Below are 11,961 nucleotides of genomic sequence, written 5' to 3'. Positions count from 1 at the left end.
AGCCCGGCTCGGTGCCTGTGTGGGAGGGGAGAGAGCGCAGGGGGCACCAGGAAACAGCACCGAGGAGGTGCTAAAGCTCCGCTGAGCCCCAAATCAGAGGCGGCCATGGGAGCAATAGAGGAGCTTTGGTGGGTGCCTGGCCTCCAGCCACGGTCAACCCACCACACTAGGACATTTAGTTCCTTTTTTCACTCAGTGAGCACAACAGACTCTGTGCCATCACAGCTCTATTGTGGAGGGCAGCACTAACTGAGCACACTGCTCTTTTGTCCAGCTCTGCTCACTCTTTGAGCCTCGAATTCTTTCTGATGGCATGGACCTGTAACTCTCTGGAGCCGAACCCTGTCCCTCTGCAGCTTAGAAGTCCACAGCTCCCCCTCCAGCCTAGCACAGGAGAGGACTGAGAGCTGCTCAGCTACCTGTGCATGAGGAACGCTACATCTGTGAATCACAGGCCCAGCTCTGCTTGTAGAGTTAGTGTTTCCATAAGGAGGTACTTAAAATTACCGTGAAATAACTGTAATTGGGAGAGGCTAGACTAGCTCCGCTGCTGGTGGCTGATAACACGCACGTTCCTTAGGTAAAATGACACAATTTTATTGGAAATACTTAACGTGGATCATAATGCAATATTAAAGAGTGAGAAATCCTTTATTCTACCAAAGCCCTAATTCATTTCAGCAGCTGCGCAGCAGCAATAGCTCCATGTCCCACTTCAGGATTGTCCCCTACATCACCCCATTTCTGGGTGGGGGCTGAGCATGAGGGGACAGACCATCTTCCAGCCATCAGGTTGCTGAACATCATCCTCCAGCGGAATCCAGCTTTGAAAATGCTGTATCAAACACCTCTTGGTAGTGCTCAACAAAATGCACTTCTAGTCCTTCTGTAATGAATCCAGCAAGGTCGTAATAATCCTTTTTATTTTCTGATGGCAGAATGATACAGGTAACACCAGCCCTCTTTGCCTGTGGGGAAAAAAAAGTGATGCAGTTTACTGAGTCCTAGAAATCCATCAATCTACCAGAAATACACTCCCCCATTTTAGAAAGTGAGAACAGCAACAGTTATTTAGGAGCATGATCTGGCTTTACTCTGTTCTTTGGAGAGCAGCAGCAGCAGCATTACTTAGAGATGTCACTTAAGGATGGTTCATGTTCTCAATCTCCCCCCAGCCCCAAACACACACTCTCCATTCCCGCCTTCTCAGCTGCAGGGACAGCTGAAGTGGGAGGTATTTTATCAGGACTATGTCAGCACATGGGGGATTGTTTAGACCAATTCATATTATTTTACAGAGATCTGAAAGTCTGTTCCAACTTGGGTGAGTACAAACCCCTCAATTAAAGGAAGAATTAGAAACAGTTTATGAGCCCAACCCACCACACCAGTACACAGGACCCACAGCACCGCTCTACAGAACATTTTCACACCTGCACTGGAAGGAGCACAGGAAGTGAAGCCCACTCTGTACCCACTCACTTTACAGATGATCATGCACTTATCCCCACATGGCCACTCACACTCCTGCAAGTGCAGCCAGTCCTCAGTGCCACAGACATCCCTATCCTACGCTTGTCCTTCTGTAATGAACTACCACAAAACAAAACACAAAATTACCCATTTTAAAGCCACATGAGGAAAATGAATCACATTGCACAGGGTTGTAGCCCAAACAGATCTGGGGACAGAACCCTGATGTGAAGCCCCAGCTCAACAGGCTACTGAAAGAGCCAATACTGTTCTTGAAGACAGAAAAATGTGTGTGATGTAAGGCAGATGAAAAGTACAGAGAGATTCAATACCTGGAAAAGAATTCTGAAAACCGCAAAGAGCTGAAACCAGAAAAGCAAGCACCACTATTAATTCAGTGCTTGCAAGAATGCTTCAGAGAACTCAGCCTATATAACTTACTGAAAAAAGGGAAAGGGAAAGGGAAAAGGGAAAAGGGAAAAGGGAAAAGGGAAAAGGGAAAAGGGAAAAGGGAAAAGGGAAAAGGGAAAAGGGAAAAGGGAAAAGGGAAAAGGGAAAAGGGAAAAGGGAAAAGGGAAAAGGGAAAAGGGAAAAGGGAAAAGGGAAAAGGGAAAAGGGAAAAGGGAAAAGGGAAAAGGGAAAAGGGAAAAGGGAAAAGGGAAAAGGGAAAAGGGAAAAGGGAAAAGGGAAAAGGGAAAAGGGAAAAGGGAAAAGGGAAAAGGGAAAAGGGAAAAGGGAAAAGGGAAAAGGGAAAAGGGAAAAGGGAAAAGGGAAAAGGGAAAAGGGAAAAGGGAAAAGGGAAAAGGGAAAAGGGAAAAGGGAAAAGGGAAAAGGGAAAAGGGAAAAGGGAAAAGGGAAAAGGGAAAAGGGAAAAGGGAAAAGGGAAAAGGGAAAAGGGAAAAGGGAAAAGGGAAAAGGGAAAAGGGAAAAGGGAAAAGGGAAAAGGGAAAAGGGAAAAGGGAAAAGGGAAAAGGGAAAAGGGAAAAGGGAAAAGGGAAAAGGGAAAAGGGAAAAGGGAAAAGGGAAAAGGGAAAAGGGAAAAGGGAAAAGGGAAAAGGGAAAAGGGAAAAGGGAAAAGGGAAAAGGGAAAAGGGAAAAGGGAAAAGGGAAAAGGGAAAAGGGAAAAGGGAAAAGGGAAAAGGGAAAAGGGAAAAGGGAAAAGGGAAAAGGGAAAAGGGAAAAGGGAAAAGGGAAAAGGGAAAAGGGAAAAGGGAAAAGGGAAAAGGGAAAAGGGAAAAGGGAAAAGGGAAAAGGGAAAAGGGAAAAGGGAAAAGGGAAAAGGGAAAAGGGAAAAGGGAAAAGGGAAAAGGGAAAAGGGAAAAGGGAAAAGGGAAAAGGGAAAAGGGAAAAGGGAAAGGAAAAGGAAAAAAAAGGGGGGGGGTTAAGTAACTTGATTATGATGTACAAAGAATCCTCTCAGGGGAAAATACAAGATACTAAAAGTAATTTCCTTCCATCTAAAACAGGAAAGCACAGGGACATCTGTATGAAATCGTCAGACAAATTCAAGCTGGAACTAGGGAACAGAGCCTTAATGGTAAGGATGGTACCTTATGGATGCTGTCAAATCTACACTGGCTGCCCTCCTGAGACAGGCACTTCAAACCAGCACAGGTTATCGGACCATACCAGTCTGTGACAAAGAAGCCAGCTTTAACATCCAGATGATCCCTTCCACCCTTAATTCTACTCTAGTAAGCAGATCCACACAGATGCACAAAGCCCGGTGTCCCATCTCCTTCCTCACAGCCAGAGACACAGGCAAGACCCCCATGTTCCCCCAGCAGACTTCTCCAGGGCGTATGCTGAACCACGGCCTCTCCCACCACAGGAGCAATCACTCTGGTTGTCCCAGTCATCGCTGAGGCAAACCCAGGGCTCTCTCCCACAGATGATGCACAGAGACAAGGGAAGAGCTCTTACCGCAATAGTCTTCTCCTTGATTCCACCAACAGGAAGAATTTTTCCAGTTAAGGACACCTCTCCAGTCATGGCCACGTTCTGCCTCACTGGGCAATTCATGGCCAGCGATAGCAAAGCTGTCACTATAGTACACCCCGCGCTTGGTCCGTCCTTTGGTGTTGCTCCCTGTTTAAAATAAAAAAAAGAAAAGCAGAAACCGCCTGTCTTTAGCTCATTCAGAGAGCAGCAAAGCCAGACATCACCTTTGTCACTGCTGTTTTAACATGGCCCCAATTTCAGGGGATCTCACAAAGGCTTTTGTGAAAGTGTCACCGATGGAATCCTGCTAATTGAATTGGCCGATTTATTAACAACGATGTCAACCCTCATATTATTCATGAGGTATCCATGAGTTTACAATTTGGTTTCTGGCTTGGTGCCACCACAATACTCACCAGGCTCAGGACTTTGAATAAGCAACACGAGCAAAAAGCGGAGTGTGAATGCTTTAAAGCTTTTTGTTGACCTAAGCCAACCAGGGAAACAAGTCGCAGAGGTCAGCATCACAGGGAAGAGAGCATCAAGAATTACAAAGTAGCAGAGGACAATACTGAAAATTATTCAAGGTGGAAAAGATCTTTCAGTTTAGAAAGCTCAAGAAAATCCAGACCTAAACTAGTGACAGTCTGGATTTATCCAAGATCAAAAAGATCTTTGAGGTAAGAGCAGGAGAAATTAATGTTTGAGAGGGAGCAGAGGCAGAGAAAACACCTGCTGTTGTCTGATCCTCCAGGAAATGACACACAGACACAGAGCAAGTTGCAACAAGGAGCCCGCAGACCAGATTCAAGCACACAGTGGTTCAGATCAAAGCCTGGGCACAGTGATAGCACAAACTTTGTCTTCAGTAAAGCACCTGCCCAAAGCCTGTTACACACTGTGTGAGCCCCTCTGAGCATCGTGTGCATTTATTTGCAGTCCCAAACACTGGAAAAATGCAATTGCTGCCATTATACGGAGTGGAGGAACCACGGCACAGAGACCAAGAGTAGTATTTGCAATGACGTGTAAATGACCTGAAGCCTTTCTGAAGGTCTGGTAACACAGAAACCTAAACTTTGGTTTCCTTGTAGCTGCACACAAGCTGTTATCCCAATCACTTCTCTCTACACCACGGCTTCCCCGTGTTCCCCAGGGCCGACAGCTACAACAGAAGTCTAAGATCCCTGACAGCATTATCCAAACCTCTGTATTCTCACCACATGCTTGCTGCAGAAAGGAATGGAAACATAGCTCAGAAAAATGCTTTCACAGGATCCTGAGGAAAATGTCTTCTACTCTAGGTTTTACTGCTAGAAGAGGACATTCTGCACAACATATGGACAAATGAAGTGCTTTCTAGCTTCATGTCTAGGGGAGCAAACCAGCCAGGCTGCTATGCATGCTCTGGGAATTCTGCATCAGTTTACCTCTGGCACATGCAAGTGGATATGGGAAGACATGAGAAAGTCATTGCTGGGGTCCTTCTGCATCAGAAAGGCTCTTGCAAATGTGTAGGCGATCTTGGCACTCTCTTTCATTACATCTCCCAGTTGCCCTGTTACTTCAAGGGACCCATCCTTGTTCTCCTTGTCTTTGGGTCGCCTCAGGGATGTTTCAACAAACAGAGTAGAACCCCCTAAGAAAGAAACGAAAAAACAACATCCTGAGAAATGTTAAAGGAAAATCAAACCAGATGGTTTTGGTGATGCAGAAGCAATGTCAGGAATTTGGAACTGGGGCTCTCTGATGAGACACTAGCTCTTGGGTAAAGAGCAGTTGAAACCTGCTCTCCAGATCGCTATTTAGTGGAAATAATTGGTTCTTATAATGGTTTGAGGCTGTTTGTAGCCAAAGCAGAAGATGAGCTCATGGCATAACACGCTCCTAGCCAGTTCAGCTTTCCAGTGTCAGACATCTGTTCACCTTCTCCACCATGCTGATAATTTCCCTCTTAACCATATCTTGGGCTGCATCAAGAGAAGTGTGGGCAGCAGGTTGAGGGAGGTGATTCTCCCCCTCTACTCCGCTCTCGTAAGGCCCCACCTGGAATACTGTGTCCAGTTCTGGAGCCCCCAACACAAGAGAGACATGGAGCAGCTAGAACAAGTCCAGAGGAGGCCACGAGGATGATGCAAGGGCTGGAGCAGCTCTCCTATGAGGACAGGCTGAGAGAGTTGGGGCTGTTCAGCCTGGAGAAGAGAAGGCTCCAGGGAGATCTTACAGCGGCCTCCCAGTACCTGAAGGGGCTACAAGAAAGCTGGGGAGAGACTTTTCATAAGGGCAGTTAATGACAAAATAAGGGGAAATGGGTTTAAGCTGAAAGAGGGGAGATGGAGATGAGATGTGAGGAAGAAATTGTTGGCTGTGAGGGTGGTGAGACAGTGTCCCAGGTTGGGCAGAGAAGCTGTGGCTGCTCCTCCCTGGAAGTGTTCTCGGCCAGGCTGGATGAGGCTTTGAGCAACCTGGTCTAGTGGAAGGTGTCCCTGCTGCTGGCGGGGGGGTTGGAACTGGATGAGCTTTAAGGTCCTTTCCAACCCAAATCATTCTATGACTCTATGATTCTATAACTACTTCAATTCTACCCAAGGTCTGAGTATGCAGGAGTCATATCCTTTGCTGTGTGCTGTGATGCACATAAGGGAAGTAATCCAATGAACGGTAAGTAGCCAGCTGCACCCGCCCCGGCAGAGTGCTGGGACTCCTCTAACTGCTCTTGACATCAAAAGCCAAGTCAGTGCTGCAACATCACTGAAGAGACACAGCGTGACTCAGCCGTGCGCCAAGTCAGAGTGGCACCTCCTGCTTTGAAGGAAGCAGACATGGTCTTGTCCTCTCTGAAAAGGTTTATGCTTTTAGTCACCGCTGTTCCTAATGTATATGTGGTTCATATGGGATATGGAGCATAAAGAGAAAACATGCTGGCCTGAAGCTAAAATGAGCCTAGGTAAGGGAATAGGAAAGGGTCCCTTCTTCAGGGAAGAAGTCAGGATCTAAAAGGGCACAGAAGTTAATTTTACTGGTGCCAGCAGAACTTCACTGGACTTAGTAGGGAAAATTCAGTCTGACTATCACATTCAATTTTTGAAAATTATAAAGAAATTGTAGACATTAACCCAAAAGTCATTTTGTCTCACCCATGGCTGTCCAGGCCAGACCCATCACCACTCCTGGAGGAGTGGTTTCATACATGCGGTCCACAGTGAAGATGGGCTTTCCTACAAAGTCCTGCAGGTTTTCAGGTGTTACTTGGACTGTCTCTGCTTCTCCGCTCACAATTTTATAGGCAGATTTCCTCAGGACCTGAGCGAGACAGTAATTTGTTTCTGTAGAAAAAGCTGAGAAGGCTGAAGCACAGTGGTCACGGTTACACACAACTTTCCCTCACCTTTTCTACTTGTTTCTGCAGATTCCTCACCCCACTCTCTCTGCAGTACTGCTTGATGAGAACAGTCAAGACATCCGATGTGATTTTGGCTTTGTTTTCATCCAAGCCACACAGAACTCGTGCTTGAGGGACCAAGTACCTCTGAAAGAAACCATCCCCCACATCCTTCTGTTAGTATTTGTGACAAAAGCCTGATGGTGCCAATTCACTCAACTTCATTCTGCTAGGAGTTCAATGCCATTTTCTTGAGTCCACAGCCTATGGAACACTAGAGTTACTTTACCTTAAATTAGAGGAACTCTGTCCAAAATGTCATGCACCTCATTTTTTTGGCCACAGTTGGATGTAAATACATAAGCCTGAATCTGCCAAAAACATTTTATCAGGTGTAATTCACAGAGCATCAGTGGTTTTTCTTACCTCTGCAATTGCAAGTTTCTCTTCTGCTACATATCCTGATACATTGATCACTTCCATTCTATCCCGCAGAGGCTCTGGAATGGTTTCTGTTACATTAGCAGTACAAATAAAAAGTACCTAGAAATATTAGAAGATCCTATTAAGCATTTTCATTAACCTGCTACTCCAAGCAACAGTTCCTCACTTCTGTGTTTCTCTGTTTGAAGGGATGGAGCAAGATTATCTTTTCTGAGGAATCTAGTTTTTATTACAGGAAAAGTTTTGAATTTTAGAACTATGTAGTAGGATGTTCCCTATCTCCAAAATAAATGTTTAGAAATACACACAGCACAAACTAGGAAATTGGAATGGTCTGATATGGACCAGGAAACTACTTGCCTGGGGAGATCTAGATCTCACTTCTAAGTTATTTGTATCTTCTAGGAAGTTAGCACAGAAGTGATCAAATTATGTATTTCTAATCCCTCAATTCCCCAATGAGTGTAAGCTGTACACAACATGAAACAGTGGGCAAAGACAATTAATTTCAAAATCTTGACAGCAGCACAAGGCCACCTCACTTGACAGCGACTCTGCCCATCATTACATAGAAGAAAAACTCCTGCCTTTTCTAGCTGAGACCTCGCATCTTTGTGTCCCTGCCTACAGGGGGTTGGGGCTAAAGGACGTATGCTGGTGGTCATGTTCTCCTAAGTATGTACAGACACTTTGGTTAAAGCCAACTCCTGCAGACACAGCCCTGTAACACTCGTGTCTCAACCCCATCTGTCTGACTTTCCAACTGACTGGCACGTCAGCATCTTTTCATGGACAAGAAATCTCTGCACTGATACACATTCATAACTTCCAGCTCTACAACCTCCACAGGAGAGAGAAATACCTTTGATAAATCCACAGGAACATCAAGGTAATGATCCAAGAAGTTAGAGTTCTGTTCTGGGTCCAAGAGCTCTAGAAGGGCTGAGGATGGATCCCCTTGGTATCCTCTTCCTATTTTATCCACCTATGGGAGAAAAACTTTAAATGCTCTAAGAAATTTCTCACCACAATAAATTCTCCCACAAAGATTCTTTAAAGGCTCCATCTGAAAATCTTCACGTGTTTCTTCATAAACAGCCACCACCAGTCTATCAATTTTCTGGGCATTCACCCAAGTACCCACTATCCTACTGCGTGAGGACGTGACATGCCTGACAAGACACAGGACTTTAACAGTGTTGTAGAGAAGCACCATGAGGTCTCAGGGAGTGTGCATACAATCAAAAGCAAGTGAGTTATCATGGATTAGTGGGCTACTACTAGTTAAGGTAAACTAAGCTATAGTCACAGACCAGAATACTTGTTCCATAGCGGGAGGACTACAGGGTGCTAGCTTACACCACTTCCCTAATCCGTAAGCTAAGACGCTCTCCTCACTCTGCCCAAGGTGCAAAGTGTCTGTACACGGCCACTCGTCACAGCTCAGCTAGCCAGTGACCTTTGCTGTTTCACAGAATCACAGACTGATTGAGGCTGGTTGGGACGTCTTGAGATCATCTTGGCCAACCTCACTGCTCAAGCAAGGCCACCCAGAGCCAGCTGACCAGGACCATGTCCAAGTTTGTTGTCTCTCTCAGCATTGTTCATGTCCTCAGAACCACAACAGGGCTGCTCTCCACTGCTTTTTCTCCCTGAAGAGCAGCATTAACGAGATGCACATAATGCAATTTGCTACTACAGCCAACATCAGGCTCCTCATCAACACCACGTAAGTGCCATGACCTACAGGTTTCATTACCTTTCAAATCAAGATACTCACTGGTTACATCACACTGCAACTCATTACTCAGTTTCTTGGTCCCCCATATCATTCCCAAGACATCTGCTGTTGGTCTTCCCCAGGCATGGCACACAAGGAGGCTGGAGAGTCCTTTATTAAATCCTCTCCTTATTTGCTTTTCCACAAAGCAGTAGGCTGGTAGCTCTGATTTACTCTCAAATCAGACCACAAACTGACTGTAAATATCTTATTCCTTATAGATTTGCTTTAAGCGCGCCGAGAGAGTGACTCTAACAACCACGTGGGCAATAGTGGTTTTGTGCACAATGATGTACCCACACCCAGGCACAGAACACAAGAGCTACTGAAGCCTTTGAATATCCATTAGGATCCTCCCGATCCAAACAGCTGCAATTTAATGAGAAGAGCACCACTGGGAAGTTGAAGTCTGTTATAGGAAGAGAAAATAAAAGTGTCTAAGGTATCACTGTCACCCAAAGAACTTGAGAGCCCAGGCTCATTTAATAAAAAACCTGGGATTTTTAGGAGAGTTACTGCTTCACCTTTCCTGTTGGGGTCAAGAATTGATATATGTTTTTAAGAGCAAAACCAGGAAAGACCAGATACATCACCTCATCGATCAGTATAAGTGGATTCTCTGTCTTGGTCTTCTTCAGACACTGGATGATTTTTCCTGGCATTGCTCCAACATATGTCCTCCTGTTTTACCAGAGACTGTATTTAGGGAACCATTGTAAAGTACAGCACACATCACACAGCAGAGCATGCAGCTGATGGAACAGGTAGACCCTGCTGGGAAATAAGTCTGCGTTTCTTCTACATCTACCAAAAGCATTCTCCATCACCATCACAAGCACTAAGACCCATCTAGTCTGTTCCTAGTAGAGATCAGACATTAATTTTGGCAGAATACTCCCAGACTGCAGTTTTTATCTTTAGTTTTAACCACTTTTAAATTAGAGGGAAGGAAACAGGTAAGGCTGAGAACAGACATGTGAATAGTGACTTCTTGTTTTTTGGGTAAAGAAACATTAGAAAAGGGTACATTTCATTCCCTCACTCAGTAGTGACAATAAAGGAATATCAGTGTAAATCAAAAGACACACTGAATGAACAAATGGCTAAGAGCAAAACACATTCTTTCTGCTGGAGGGAACTGGCATCCAGGAACATGCAGAAGCAGAGCAAGAGGGTAACGAGAGAGTGAACGCCAAGAGGCACAGAGCAGAGAACATCCCAACAAGTACACAGAGTATTTCTCTGCTCCTTTATCACACAGGGCAGAGCCTCGCAGGTTCAATTCACACTGCAGAACAAGCTACGCTTACTAGTTTGGAAACACTGCTAGTTGTTTTCAGGTGTACATGGAAGGAAAATAAACCCATGGCAGGGGCAGATTGACTGATGTTTGTATTCATGTCTTCCTGTTCTCCCCACAAACACTCTTGTTCACAAGTTTTCCTCATGTGCCTCCCTCTTGATTATTGAGAAACCAAGTCTCAACCAAACCTGACCATGCGAGTCACCTCGTTAAAACTGTCACCATTCTCTAGCGCTGGCATTTATGGACAGACATGAATTAACATTTGGCATCTGTCCAACGCTTTTGGGCAGCTCACACAGCTTTTCAAAGATCTCCCACAACATACACAAGCAGCACGAAGCGACTGCACTTAGAGACACACATATGACTATGTTTCAAGCTCCCCCTTTGCTATTCTTTTCACCTCTTCCTACAGCCCAACTCCTGTCAGTAGGGGTTGGCAGAGCAGAGATGAAAATGACAGACATCATCCACCTTCAACTAGGTTCCTATTTTGACAACATGAGTAAAAATCACTGAATAGAGAAACTGCCCAAATTACACTGACCTGTGCCCTTTTATTTCAGCTACATCAGTCATCCCTCCAACACTGAAGCGGAAGTACTCTCTGTTTAGGGCTCTGGCAATGGAGCGGGCAATGCTGGTTTTGCCAACCCCAGGGGGGCCATAAAAACACAGAATCTTCCCCTGGGTGGATCCTCGGAGCTGGCTGACTGCGATAAATTCCTGCAGAACAGACAAAGGACCAGGAGTGAACAGAGGCAACGGCAGCAACACCAGAACATATTTGTTGTCAGGTCAAGTAATGATTACAAAATGAGCATCATACACAAACCTGGTCCTCGAAGGAGCTGGGGAGGGGAAGAGGAGACGCTAAGTAAGGATCCTGGTGCACCTCTTCTCCCTCTGGTTATCTATACACTTGGCTGTCCCTGGGGTTTAGTGCTCTGTACTCATCTCACTGGGAGAAGTTGTCTCTCCCTCCACTGCCTTAAAGTGGGAAGACAGACTTCTAGTTCTTCTCCCAGCTTCCTTAGTACTCACCTGAGTCTCTAAAGCCATGTGTGAGCATCTCCCACTGTACCACTTCCTCCTTGCTAAGCTAACCTTGCATCTTTTCACATTCCTATGCTACGCAACCCTCAAATAACACTCAGAAGTTGAGAAATCAAAAGATCACGGTTCAGAACTGAAGTCTCAGCTGCTCTCATGCTTACAGTGGCAAAATCACTGTGCAAGGGGGCAGAGATGTCATTCTCCTGTAACAAGGCAGTTATTTAGTAAAGATGAGCCTTGAACTTTTCCAGCTACAGCACTGAACTCCACAGCAACACTATACAAGCATAATAACACCAATCTAATTAAGGCTCAAACCTGCATAGATATTTATAAGTACCTTAAAATCATTAACCTTGCTTGCAGTGCTACAACTGGGGAATCTCCTCTGTGTGGAATTAATCACATCAATAATCAAAGCCACAGACTTCTAGGATACAATTCTTATTTCTGTATAAACCTGTGCCTGGTCAGCATGAATAGTGCTCACAAGCAACACAAGAGACTGATACTCAAAACAGGTTATCTGCTTCCAAGTGTGCAAACATGCCTACCATAAATCATTCAAAATAAGAAATC

The 11,961-nt window shown here is 45.2% G+C and overlaps 1 protein-coding gene across 1 annotated transcript in view; it reads right to left on the bottom strand.

Annotated features, from left to right (window-relative positions):
* Window positions 1-576: 576 nt before the first annotated feature.
* The window catches only part of LONP1 (lon peptidase 1, mitochondrial), a 21,780-nt gene continuing 10,395 nt past the window's right edge, over window positions 577-11,961 (bottom strand). The window contains exons 9-17 of the mRNA XM_010163984.2: window positions 10,874-11,052; window positions 9,614-9,701; window positions 8,103-8,225; window positions 7,223-7,339; window positions 6,803-6,943; window positions 6,552-6,717; window positions 4,845-5,053; window positions 3,397-3,561; window positions 577-968 (exon numbers count right to left, since the gene is read on the bottom strand). Of these exons, the coding sequence (XP_010162286.1) occupies window positions 804-968; window positions 3,397-3,561; window positions 4,845-5,053; window positions 6,552-6,717; window positions 6,803-6,943; window positions 7,223-7,339; window positions 8,103-8,225; window positions 9,614-9,701; window positions 10,874-11,052 (1,353 nt within the window). The 3' untranslated portion in view covers window positions 577-803. The remainder of the gene's footprint in view (window positions 969-3,396; window positions 3,562-4,844; window positions 5,054-6,551; window positions 6,718-6,802; window positions 6,944-7,222; window positions 7,340-8,102; window positions 8,226-9,613; window positions 9,702-10,873; window positions 11,053-11,961) is intronic.

This window comes from Antrostomus carolinensis, unplaced genomic scaffold (assembly GCF_000700745.2).
Source record: "Antrostomus carolinensis isolate BGI_N321 unplaced genomic scaffold, ASM70074v2 scaffold9743, whole genome shotgun sequence".
Taxonomy (NCBI): Eukaryota; Metazoa; Chordata; class Aves; order Caprimulgiformes; family Caprimulgidae; genus Antrostomus; species Antrostomus carolinensis.
Note: the sequence above shows the minus strand (reverse complement) of the source record. Positions and strands in the feature narration are given on the sequence as shown.